At 46.7% G+C, this 12906-nt stretch overlaps 1 protein-coding gene across 6 annotated transcripts in view; it reads left to right on the top strand.

Annotated features, from left to right (window-relative positions):
- Positions 1–12906, top strand: part of ZFYVE27 (zinc finger FYVE-type containing 27) — a 201705-nt gene that overhangs the window by 129768 nt on the left and 59031 nt on the right. For all 6 annotated transcript variants that reach the window (XM_083149584.1, XM_083149587.1, XM_083149586.1 and 3 more), the window contains one exon: positions 11389–11528. In XM_083149584.1, the coding sequence (XP_083005710.1) occupies positions 11389–11528 (140 nt within the window). The remainder of the gene's footprint in view (positions 1–11388; positions 11529–12906) is intronic.

Here is a 12906-nt window from a genome sequence, read left to right as displayed (position 1 = left end):
TCCCATAGAATCCTATGTTAAAATGGACTCAGTCCATTTTAACATTGAATCCTATGGAAAAATCGGGTCCATCGCATCGCATCGCATGCGATGTGATGCGATGGACCAGATTTTTTAATCGGGCATCCAGATACTACATAAGTACCGGAACTTGCCTTCGCGAGTGAACCAAGGTGGACTAGGGGCATGGCCAGAAGCTTCCAGAGTACCCGTTAATGATGAAACTAGGGGTGCATGACTCACGGTGGTTGTGTATTTTCAGCAAGGCCACACCCATTATTTGGATGCGCACCATCTCCCAATTTTTCTATTTACGAGAAGTTGGGTGGTGTGTCAAGCAGCCAATCCGATTGAAGCTCATCGTTCACATTCTATTAAATGATCGCTACAAACTGGTTGCTATTGGAAACTTCGCCATCTGCTCTCTGTAGAAGTTTTGAAGAATGTCCCCCTCCAAAGTTTCATAACTTGAAGTTCACTTTTATATAGGTGTGCGGCCATTCGCTTTATGGAGGCCATACTGGTTTAAATGGGCCATAAAGTATAAATTGGCAGTAGTTTAAGCACATAAGATGTAAGATGCCTTAGTAGGAATGCATGTTGATGGCATCGATGTGACCACTAGAGGGCAGTATGTGTCACAGATCTGATATTCCGTTTAATAGTTCTTCTCCTGCACAGACACATAATCATTATACATTGTATTATGTATTTTGAAAGCAATAAGGAAGATAAATGGCCTGTTTTCTTCACTATGCAGATGTATAATTCCTCAATCAATACCAAGCAATCCATTCTGCTATATTTCATCTGAAATGCAATGTATTCATTAGATTGGTTTTAACTAATTTAATTAGCAATTACATGTTTCTAATAACTTTTAATTATCTCGCACCCCTCAGTTGGCGGCAATATGAATGGCTGTCATAGCCCATTGCACTAGGTGTGCGGCCAAAAGTGCTTATTTTTAACCCTTTGTGAAGTCCATTAAATGTGGATAGAAGATGAATGCCGTCGCCCTCTAGTGCTGGATTATATTAATGTAATAACTTACTCTCCCATAGAAGTAATGTCTGCTGCCCTTATGGCACTGCCATGCCACCAGCAGCGGTGCCGGGGTGAATGTGAATGGATGTCACCATTCACCACCCGGAAACGGAGGCTGAGTGCAGCCCAACAGCGGCTTTCCCGAGTGCTGGGCTTGCCCCCAGAGTGTCGTGGGTGCTGCAGGGATCCCAAACGGGGGATTTTCCGGTGCTTGGCGATGATGTCATCTCCATGCGCCGGCTTTAAAGACACCACCCATGTGCAGTGTGAAAGGTGCTGACCTGGGAATATCTACGATCAGCATGCAATGTAAATGGAGCAATTTCCCGGGTGTGTCCTGGATCGGTACCTTGTTCCAAATACCGTGCGATTTTGGTGTTGACTAATGACTATTGCATATGAAGATATAACTGATTTGAATGCCACTAAAAAATGGTTCTTGTATAGTAAGCTAGAAATGGCCTACCGTAGGTGTTTGTGGCATAGATATTGCACTTTAGATAATGTAGACAATAATGGTATGTCCACCCAGCACCATAGCAGGGTGGTAGTGTGCCCTGTGCCAGCCCCGCCCCTAAACCTGTGATGTAGTGATGTCACCAAGGGGGCGGAGCCATCACTTCTGGACAGCATTTATTTGTTTGCACTGTGTGCTCCATGGTCTGTAGGGTGCTCTGCCAGGTGCTGTGGGGCAGTGACTGTGAGGTCTCCAGTGCCCGGTGTGAAGTCACCACTCTCACACCGCTAGTGGCAGCCCTGTGCTCACCTGCTTCCTTACTAATTTGAGCTACATACAGTAAATCTTCATATACATTCTTATCCAGACTAAGCAAGGTCTCTGGAAAATAAAGAACCATCCCCCCCTTGAGTTGGTAACCCGTAAGGCCATATATACAGATGTGTACTCACACTTGGCATGACATAGATGACACGCCATGGGATTCACAGATTCATAGTTTTTCCTGCGTTTTGTGTCCTATTTTCATTGTAGCCTCGTACATAGTTGCTCGGTGTATCCAGGACACTGGATAAGGACTGGTATAACGATGCAGAATGAGTATAACGATACTTGCCATGGGTCTCAAGCCGTGTTATATTACTGCAGCCTTGATATAATATCTCAGTGAGAGAGAGAGGGACAAAGAGACTTGTACTGTAGACACAGATAAAATACAAGAAATACGGGTGCACATTCTAAATCCTACTAATCAGAATTATTCTAATGATCTCTGCAATCTAACATACAGTAAAGTATATTTCAGGTGCTAGGTATCATTTTATCAACAACAAAAAAAACCAATAAGCGTATCAAGTACAACAAAGTGGCCTCACCCGGAGGTGCCCAGCACCAAGGTTTCAGTCCAGAGCAATGGAACCTCAAGGTCAACACAAACCAACGACCCCAAGGCATCGTCTCACTTAAACCATACCTCCCAACTGTCCTGCATTCCGTGGGAACGTCCCAGATTTGGGGGGGCCAGCAGTGTCCCATGGGGGGGAGTTGGGAGTTCCCACCTGTCACCCGTGAATAGACGCTGTGCACAGTGTCTGGCGCACTAAATGGGCATACTGCCGCAATCTGGGTAAACATGTCATCATGTGGACACATCTGTACATGGCACAGTTGCGAAGCGCGTTATCCTTTGCCACATTTCAGGAATGGTTTCTCTCCCAACCCAGGAGAGGAAGCACAACGCTGTGTGACCGATTCTAATTAGTACCTACAGTAGGTTGTCGTTCACTCAGACTCTTATTTGCTGCCTTCTCTCGAGGCGCATGCGTCGTCTGTTCCAGCCACATCGGTGCCGCATCGTTCTAATTGGCACCCAGAGAGCTTAGTGAATAATTCTATTGGTTGAAGCCGTTGCAAAGTAGTGTATGATAAACTACAACTGGCAGCAGGCTTTAATTACCCAAGTGCAAAGCATCTCTCTGTGCCCCAAGAGTTTCCTTTGCAACAACATGCGGTAAAGAGCGACAAGTTCCCTCAAACTAAGCTTGTGATTTCATTTTACATATTTGTGGCTGGTAAAGACACCGTTAAGAAATTTGTAAAAATGCATAATTTATGTATAGTAGATATATCAATATTTAATCTGATTTTCGTTACCACTTGCAAGTTGAAAACTTTTGTATGTGAACTTTTAAGGGTGATGCAGATCTGGAGGAAATCTAGGCGTGTGCACAGAACAGCAGAGTTTGCCACGTTATATCAAACATCCATGTGTATTAATGCAATAATGGTGGAAATATCTTCTCCTCTCCCTCCCCCCTACAGTGTCTGCAAACAGGTAACGATAATTTTGGGTATGGATCATTGGACAGACAGCAATTAGGTCAACAAGCATTAGGTCGACACCTCAAGGTCGAAATGACTAAAGGTCGACATGGGATTAGGCCGACATGGGAAGGTCCACAGCCAAAAGGTCAACATGGGGTTTTTCACTTTTCTTTTGTCCCGAATTTCGACACAGTCAACATGGACACCGAAACGTAGAACCACGTCCCCTCGCATCGCTTGCTGCGCTCGCCATGGCTTCGGGCCCGGTGCCTCGATACGCTCGGCAAACTATTTTATTCTCCACGCCCTAGTGGATGGTCGGGCATGAAATACCGCCTGTCGGCACATGTTGGCTGGAAAAAATGGAAAACCCCATGTCGACCGAATCACCCTGTTGACCTAACCCCATGTCGACCTTCAGTCATTCCGACGTTGTAGTTTTCACCTAATGCTTGTCGACCTAGTGACCGTATCCCAATTTTTCAGGCCCCCATACCGTTATATGGCAGCAGTAATCCGTCTGCTCTTTCTAAAGACCAACAAACACTTCTTGGATTTATACTTTTCCACTTATAACAGCGGTGGGAATACGGCGCCCTTCTACGCATGGTACACCTCGACGTTGGCAAGATGTTACACATGGCTATTGGAGGATGTTGATCGTGCTGATACTAATATCATATGTGCTTAAACATGCAATTAGTAATGCAATGGCTAGCTCTCCCGATAAGAGTCGCCCTTTGTGATCGATCCCCTGCGTATGCACAAAGTGACCGGGCGGATGTAGGGGATGTTGGGATTGGATTTCTCAGACGGCACTATAGGGAAAGCTACAGCCCTCTGCAACAAAACAATACCGTAAATCCACCAAAAACAGTTTTTACCGCATTTTCCCTTTAGTACATGCCGCCAAATAAGTGCCACAATAATACATCTCTCCCTCAACTGCGGAGTTGTGTGGACTTTTGTATGTCGACTGACTGTCTCTTCTTAGTCGCATTTATGAGCAGTGCAAGAACAAGCAATATACGCTTAAAAGCAGATATGTATTCCTCTCTACCTCTGCCACTAAGTGTCATATTGTTGGGTTCCCGTAACCTTTGCGCTATACCTAGAGGGAGGCTCCAGAGGAGGAGCTGCAACACAGTTCAAAATTCACAGCAACTCCCACCAACTGCCATTCCAAACTGACTCACTGGCAGTGGGTGTGGCTCCCCTAATTGAATTCTATATTGTTCTGCAGACTCTCCCTCTGGAGCTGCCACTGGCATAGTCTATATAATCTTTCTACCATGGCATTGATGCTAAAGTGTAACAAGTTATTCTGAATCCAGGGGGCATTTGTGGACCCCATAGACCACCTTTGTAAAGGCAGTACACCTGGGGCTTTGAGAGTTGTGATGCGCTGTCTGCTAGTAGACTGCTACTTGTAGTAGTTACACTTTTGTCAAGTTTTCTTTTTCCGACTTTCTCTTTGCATGTAAAATGGCAATATAAAAGATAACCACAAGATGGCAGCGCTGATATTCAGCTGTCCTTTGGTTGAAGATAAACAAGATTTTGGCTTCTCTGCTGTAGTCTTGCATTATGCTTATAATATTTTTCTTCTTACATGAATATTGGAATTCGCTGTAATCAGGACCTCCGCAGCATTGCAGAGGGGCAGGATGTAAAATCCCAACTTGGGGGTCTACATGTGAGTGGAGGACATACAGTGTGTGTGGGGAGGGGTGGTGACCCCTTATATCTTTCTGTGTCAGTGTGGAAAGTCGCTGATTGCACTTGATGTATACAAAATGAGAGAGATTTGCAGACCAAAGCGGACAATCTTCTTTCTGCAAATCTGATCCAGACGAAATGATTGTTTAAACCTTCAAACTTTAAACTTTAAATCCCAAGGCCGCCGTGCATTTATGGCGGTTAATTGGGGGCTGCTCACAGAAACAATTTGTAATTACCAGAGTTTATTTGCAGTTATTGCTTTGGCAAACACAAACTGCGTGAGCCCTTCTCTAATGCCAGGAAGAGATGGCATTTGTGACCCTTCACGCTCAGCCTCTCCGTACGCTTGTACTAGTGGTTTTTTGTTTAAACAAAATGTGAACACTGACAAATCTCTTTAGTACTTAGCACCTTCTCCCTCCCCCCCCCCCCCCCTTCCATTCATCCCTCACTCGCCTCCTGTCTCTCCAAGCAGAAAGGAGAGACAGATGTTAGCATTTGGAAGCTAGAGCACAAATTGCATCCATTTAAATTCTGGCACGGTGTAGTCCCCGGGCCGGACGCGTTCTGTCCAGTACGAAGAGAAGGATGTGTTTTGTAGTAGAGCTGCGGTGAGGTCTGTCCATACTGCTTGGATCGTTTCTGGAATGGCAGCGGAGTGTCAGACATTGGACGGCGTCTTGGCCCGGAGACCAGAATGATGTTCATGTGTGCCTGTAATTACGGACGTCGCGCGTGGTTCCATCTGGCCAACGCTTAAACGGTTGACGGGACCTTGAACAATTTGTCCAAATGTCATTTTAATGCGGACGAGAGCATTAAGGACAGGCTGGGACATGGACAATTATGTTAACTGTGGATATTTATGTATCTCTGCAAAATTCCCCGGCCTGAATCTAGCCAGGCTGCAGATGTCTTGTGGCCCCGGTTCTGACGCGGCGGAGAAAATTGATCTATAGAAAATGCCCCGGACCTATATAATCTGCTATGGTTACACTAATTAAACTGCTAATTTATTGCAACCGTTGAGTTATTACACGGAGCAAAAGCAAGTTCAAAAAGGCAATCGTTTATATAAAAGTTATATGGGTTTAATTAATAAAACAGCCGCTTGTAAAAGCAACCGCTTCAAGGCCTGTTTATGTCGTTCCCCCCCCCACGCCCCCCTATTTGCATACAAGGGGATGTGTACGCATGTGGCCACACAGAGAAAAAAATCATTTAATGGTTTCTCACCATAAAAATATTTTTTTTCCTCCGTTCATGGATAAAAGTAAGGTGCGAGTCGGCGGCTCCAGTGCGATGCTCATTTAACCACGCATTGCATCGGACCTGCTTTAATTCACCTGCTATTTTGGCTCTTCCTGTGATTGATCTTCAAAAACAGGAAAAGAGCCCGCATTGAAGTGTTGCACCATCGGAATTTGCACCAGCCCTATGGCAGGTGGAGTTTCTCCATCTTCTGCGAGCGTGTGCAGCGACTGCCCCGCATCTGCTTAGCCACTTCCCTGTAACCTCCCATGAACACCCGCTGTATTCCGTGGAGCATGCGTCCCATTGTGTTCTGCCCCGCATCTGCTTAGCCACTTCCCTGTTACCTCCCAAGAACACCCGCTGTATTCCGTGGAGCATGCGTCCCATTGTGTTCTGCCCCGCATCTGCTTAGCCACTTCCCTGTAACCTCCCAAGAACACCCGCTGTATTCCGTGGAGCATGCGTCCCATTGTGTTCTGCCCCGCATCTGCTTAGCCACTTCCCTGTTACCTCCCAAGAACACCCGCTGTATTCCATGGACCATGCGTCCCATTGTGTTCTGCCCCGCATCTGCTTAGCCACTTCCCTGTTACCTCCCAAGAACACCCGCTGTATTCCATGGACCATGCGTCCCGTTGTGTTCTGCCCCGCATCTGCTTAGCCACTTCCCTGTAACCTCCCAAGAACACCCGCTGTATTCCATGGACCATGCGTCCCGTTGTGTTCTGCCCCGCATCTGCTTAGCCACTTCCCTGTTACCTCCCAAGAACACCCGCTGTATTCCGTGGAGCATGCGTCCCATTGTGTTCTGCCCCGCATCTGCTTAGCCACTTCCCTGTAACCTCCCAAGAACACCCGCTGTATTCCGTGGAGCATGCGTCCCATTGTGTTCTGCCCCGCATCTGCTTAGCCACTTCCCTGTTACCTCCCAAGAACACCCGCTGTATTCCGTGGACCATGCGTCCCGTTGTGTTCTGCCCCGCATCTGCTTAGCCACTTCCCTGTAACCTCCCAAGAACACCCGCTGTATTCCATGGACCATGCGTCCCGTTGTGTTCTGCCCCGCATCTGCTTAGCCACTTCCCTGTTACCTCCCAAGAACACCCGCTGTATTCCGTGGAGCATGCGTCCCATTGTGTTCTGCCCCGCATCTGCTTAGCCACTTCCCTGTTACCTCCCAAGAACACCCGCTGTATTCCGTGGAGCATGCGTCCCATTGTGTTCTGCCCCGCATCTGCTTAGCCACTTCCCTGTAACCTCCCAAGAACACCCCCTGTATTCCATGGACCATGTGTCCCATTGTGTTCAGCCCCGTATCTGCTTAGCCACTTCCCTGTTACCTCCCAAGAACACCCGCTGTATTTCATGGACCATGCGTCCCATTGTGTTCTGCCCTGATTCTGCTTAGCCCTGTTACCTCCCAAGAACACCCGCTGTATTCCGTGGAGCATGCGTCCCATTGTGTTCTGCCCCGCATCTGCTTAGCCACTTCCCTGTTACCTCCCAAGAACACCCGCTGTATTCCGTGGACGATGCGTCCCATTGTTTTCTGCCCCGCATCTGCTTAGCCACTTCCCTGTTACCTCCCAAGAACACCCGCTGTATTCCGTGGACCATTTCGTATCCGGAAGTGCGGCGTGTGTAACCTGCTGTTGTGTCTGGGAGAGAGCAGTCGTCGGTTTTTAACACCATGTATGGATTTTATCGTTGTTACTGCTGAAAATAAACCTGTTTGGATCCACTTTTGGAGTGAGGATTTCTTATACCCAGTGTGAGGAGGAGAAACAAGTGAAAGAAACCTTTCCGTGCATATAGGGTACCTATTTTTGGTGAGTCTACTCCTTATTAGTCTCCTGATTGATGAATCCAGTTTGAAGCTGCTTGTCATCTGTATATTGGAAATAAGGAATAACCTATAAAGAAACCTTTATGTGCATATAGGGCACATCTCCAAGGTCAGTTCTGTTGGTTGGATGGGAACTACCAGACCAAGGGAGTGCTGACACGGGAGATCATCTAGGATCACGTAACCTACAAGTGTGGAGCAAAGGGGAACTTAGCGCCAAAAGATCACCATTTTTGTCTTGTGTAGTGTTTGAGATCCAAGGAGTCTCAGGTGTATCTTAGGCTGCAGTGTTCCGGGCGCAGTCATTATCTTCACGTTTTTCCAATTATTTTCTGTTATTGTTTGTGCTAAAGAAAGAGAGGAGAGCAGCAAGAAGAAAGCAAGAGAACGTAGAGAGAGGAGAGCAGAGAGAGTGAAGGACAGGAGAGAGAGTAGAGCAGAACAGAGTTGTGAGAGAGAGAAAAGGAAAGCAAGAGAGGAGAGCATAGAGAGCGAGAAAGAGAACCGAAAGAGAGGAGAGTGAGGGAGAGCAGAGAAAAAGAGAGAAGGAGAGGGAGAGCAGAGTGAGAAGTAGAGTGGAAAAAGAAAGAGTAGAGGAGAGTGTAGAGAAAAAGAGAGTAAAGCATGGAGAGAGGTGAGTGAGGAGAGTGCAGAGAGACAGAGGGACCCCCCCCCCCCAATCTCCAACCTGCTTATACTCTCTCTCCGAACATTTATCCTTGTAGACGTTCCCTCAGTCTAGTGATATCACTCAGGTGCATGAGAGTGAGGGGTGATACTGAGTAAGTAACAACACACATGGTTACCCCCAGGATACGGAATGATCTCATTCCACTCTCACCCTGCTCTGTAGTATTTACACCTATACGCCTTCCCCAGGCATATATACAATATCCAGAGGATAGATCTACAGAGTAGATTTGGCATAAAACCCACCAAAACTTGTACCTGTTGACTCAATTGGCTGACCGAATGCACACTGATACTACCCCATTGTGGACGGCTAAATGGCAGAATGGTGGAAATCCACATTGGTGCATAGGCATGTTCTGGGCATGCATGGATAGTATACCGTGGCATTCAGAACTGGTACCATGTAGTGATGCTAACCACTAACCCAGCCATGCTGTCCATATTCCGTTTTTCACTTCACTCAGATGTAGCCGCACTCATTGTTGCCAAGCACGTGCATCTAATACACTCTCGCGCCTCCTGAAAATGCATTGAGCAGCGATGGCGTGGCGTAGAGACTCCGTGCCTCGGGTGCGACACTGACACCCCAAATAGGCACGATTGGCCTATATGTTTATGTATAGAAATGCAAATCTATAAAAAATATCTTGATGTTGATCAGCTGTTGCTATGGGCAACCAGAACAATTCTATATATTATCTTCTAAAAGGTGCTTAATAACTAAGTAATAGATTCTGATGGGTTGCTGATTGGCAACATCTCATCTTCAAAAGAACTCTCGTCTAAATTATCCCCGCAGTTTCTGCAATGGACCAATTGGAAGTCATAAGGCCCTCGCAACCAATAGCCGAGGTACTGCATGACCACGGCAACGCTCCCTGGGAGCCGACGGGCTCCCTGGCGCCTAGATCGATGTATCGTATGCATACGATGTATTGCATGCGATCCCATTCGCCGCTGTGGGATACAATATATCCTTTGACACTTTTCCAATGATTTATCTGCCCGATGCGTCAATGCGTCAAAATCTCGTGAAAAAGGGCCCAAGTCGCACTAGTGTATGTGGGCCTAGAAGGGGAAGGAGTGGTAGGGTCATGGTGCAAAGACCCGCAGAGAGGTACAATTTGATGTCTTGGTGATTTTGTTTTTCTGGCAGCTGCTGGTAAGTAATAAGAGGCGCACCTTTATAATGTGCAATAAAAGTCGGGGCCTACAGTATATGGAGGCAGAGTAACCCAGCCGACCGTGGGCTCTGGGCTTGGAGCATGTCATACTAATTTAATAGGGCCTGATAGGGAGATATTTTGAAGTGTGCGTAATGCTAAAGCTTTGTACAAATTTAGCAGGGAGATAAGGATGCTGAGGAATGTTACCGGATCGTCTTGCCAGTTTCTTAAATGCCTATTGGCAGAGCCTCGTGCTGGATATAGATCAATTGGACAATGCAAAATATATTTAAAAAAAGTACTTTTTAAAGTGGGGATTTATTTAATCCATTTGGCGGAAAGCGGACGAGAGGGGGCTGTAAGTGGGATGCTGTCCGTGTACGGAGTAACTCTGGTCTGTGTTTGGCTGCAGAGCTTCAAAAAGCCTGTTTCAGCAATAAAGGGAGTGAACATCGTCAGTATGTTGGGGGGAGGGGGGGGGATAAGTGTTGGATTTGATTTATATGAACTACTTTTATTTCTGTAACTGAATAAACTAATCGCAGTCTTATACAGGGTAAGGGAAAGTGGGTATGGGTCATAGGGTGGACACCGCACCAAGGTCGACATGGGCTTTGGACGACACAGGCAATAGGTCAACATGGGCTAGGTCAACAGTCAAAAGGTCGACATGGTGTTTTTAATTTTTTTTTATCCGTGGTGCGCCGCGTGCGCTCGCCATGCTTCCGTGAGAAATCTGATGAAACGTATCAAGATCGCATGCGTTTGACATCAGGTTCCCATGCGCGGTGACGTGAGCATCGCATCTGAGCCTGAAGATTGCACGGGCTGCACTCTATATCTCATCGCCAAGCCTCCGACGGGATTGGCTGGGATCGCATACAATACATAGGACGCAAAAGGACTTCATATGTATCGTATATAGTCCTACCGCCCGGAGAAGTCGGCTTAGTGCTTGGCCACCTTTTAGATTCTCCATGTATGACCCTTCCACATACCTCCCAACTGCCCCGCTTTTCGGGGTCAGCGGTGTCCTGTGGCGGGGTAGGGGCAGTTGGGAGTCCCCCATGTCACCCCTGAATAGATGTTGTGCTTCTAATCCTGCAGCCAGAGGGGCTGGGGCATGGTCAGCCGCTTACAGAGCCGCTAGCCATGTCCCCCCAATGTGTGGTTTGCAATGAGCAGTATATTTCTGCCATACTTATCTGGTGGTTATGGCAGTCTACCGGAGTGAGAATCGCAGTCATTTACAGTGTACATTTCATGTTGAGTTTATTGAGCTTTCTTATGTCATGCTTACACCGCACGTGTCTTATGAAAGGTTTTTTATTTAGCTATTGATTTTGCATACATCTGACTTCCCGATGTTGTGTTTTTAGTTGTGGCAGAATGCAGAGCCGCTCTGCAGCAACGAAGCCGCAGTGAGAGTGCTCCGGTGGAAGCGGCACCGGCAGAACAAGAGGAGGAAAACATTCCAGTCATGGATCGCTCGCCCACTCCAGTCCCCATCAGCCCGGAAGTGAGTAATTGCCCAGATCTACATTGCACTAATGACCATGTGAGCACCTTAAGGGCAGGAAACCTCCGTTACCAGGTTTCTGTGCAATGTTTTGGTATAAACGTTAGGTGAAATGGTCAGAATCAGAATGCATATGCTAAATTTAGATTTCATGGCTCTTCGCTATATTTTTTGGTCAAAATTTTCAATACAAAATTTAGTGCCAGATTAAGTAAATAATGCAAGGGAAGCAAATACATGTATACTGTATATTGTTTCTGTGCAGGGTAAATATTGGCTGCTTTTGCATGTAGCCCAAAGATGTTAGACAGCTTTATTTTTACACTGCAATTAAGATTTCAGTTTGAAAACACTACTCAAATCTACATTTTTTTGCACCTGTTACATCTGCCCCACCTACAGTGCAACATGGTTTTGCCCATTTGTGTGCTTTTTTTGCTTTGAAGTAGGCCCTTAATTTTGACTTGTCCATACCATCCTGCCACTTTTGCTTAAAACTTCCGGTACTTGTTTCCTAGCACGGCGCTCACGTTTTGATCACATCGATCATATCACATGCGATGCGATCGATGCAATCAAAACGATTTTTTAATTGTACAGGCACCCTAATGGGTGATTACTATGTTATATGCACCCCCATTGTTAACGCCACCGCCAGTATGAATGCCAACCCGAAGCGTTGCAAGCACAGCTAGCCCGCGTCCTCCGACCTTTTCATATTCCCACTATCCACGTCGGCGTGGCCGTGGAGTTTAATTTATATAGTGTGGCGAGCCACCGAGCCCAAAGTGTGGCGAGTGCAGCGATAACTTCACATGTATTCCGCGTCCCCTCGCGGGGCTCGCCACGCTTCGGGCTCGCTGCGCTCGCCACACTATATAAAGTCAACTCCATGGCGTTGGCGTTGATAGTGTGGGGGGTGTCTGGGGGTGCTTTTAACATAGTAATCACCCATCAGGGTGCCTGTACAATGTAAAATCGGGTGTAATCGCGTCGCAACGCATGCCATTGTAATGGCATGCGATGCGACGCAATGTTAAATTTGTATAGGAAGCTCTTAAAACCCGAATATCGGGTCAGATCGGGTCCCATCGCATATCTTAACTAATGGTATGCGATGGGACCCGACGGGTGCCGTGCTAGGAAACAAGTACCAAACTTCCTTTTTGTCTGTGCTATCTTTTCTGTGTGTTTTATCCTTCTCTTTATAACCTCAAGCACAGTTAATTATTACCATTGATTTGGGATCTTCAGAAAGATGACGCAGTATGCTTAGTAAAAGTTGTCCGATGGCACCTACAAACTTAGCAGTAAAAGTCGCCCGAAGGTGGAAAATACTTGAACCCTCCCAGTTGTTGAACCAGTTGTTTGTGAGGCT

This window comes from Crinia signifera, chromosome 6 (genome assembly GCF_055691185.1).
Source record: "Crinia signifera chromosome 6, ASM5569118v1, whole genome shotgun sequence".
Lineage (NCBI taxonomy): Eukaryota > Metazoa > Chordata > Amphibia > Anura > Myobatrachidae > Crinia > Crinia signifera.
This window is presented reverse-complemented; position numbering and strand designations above follow the sequence as displayed.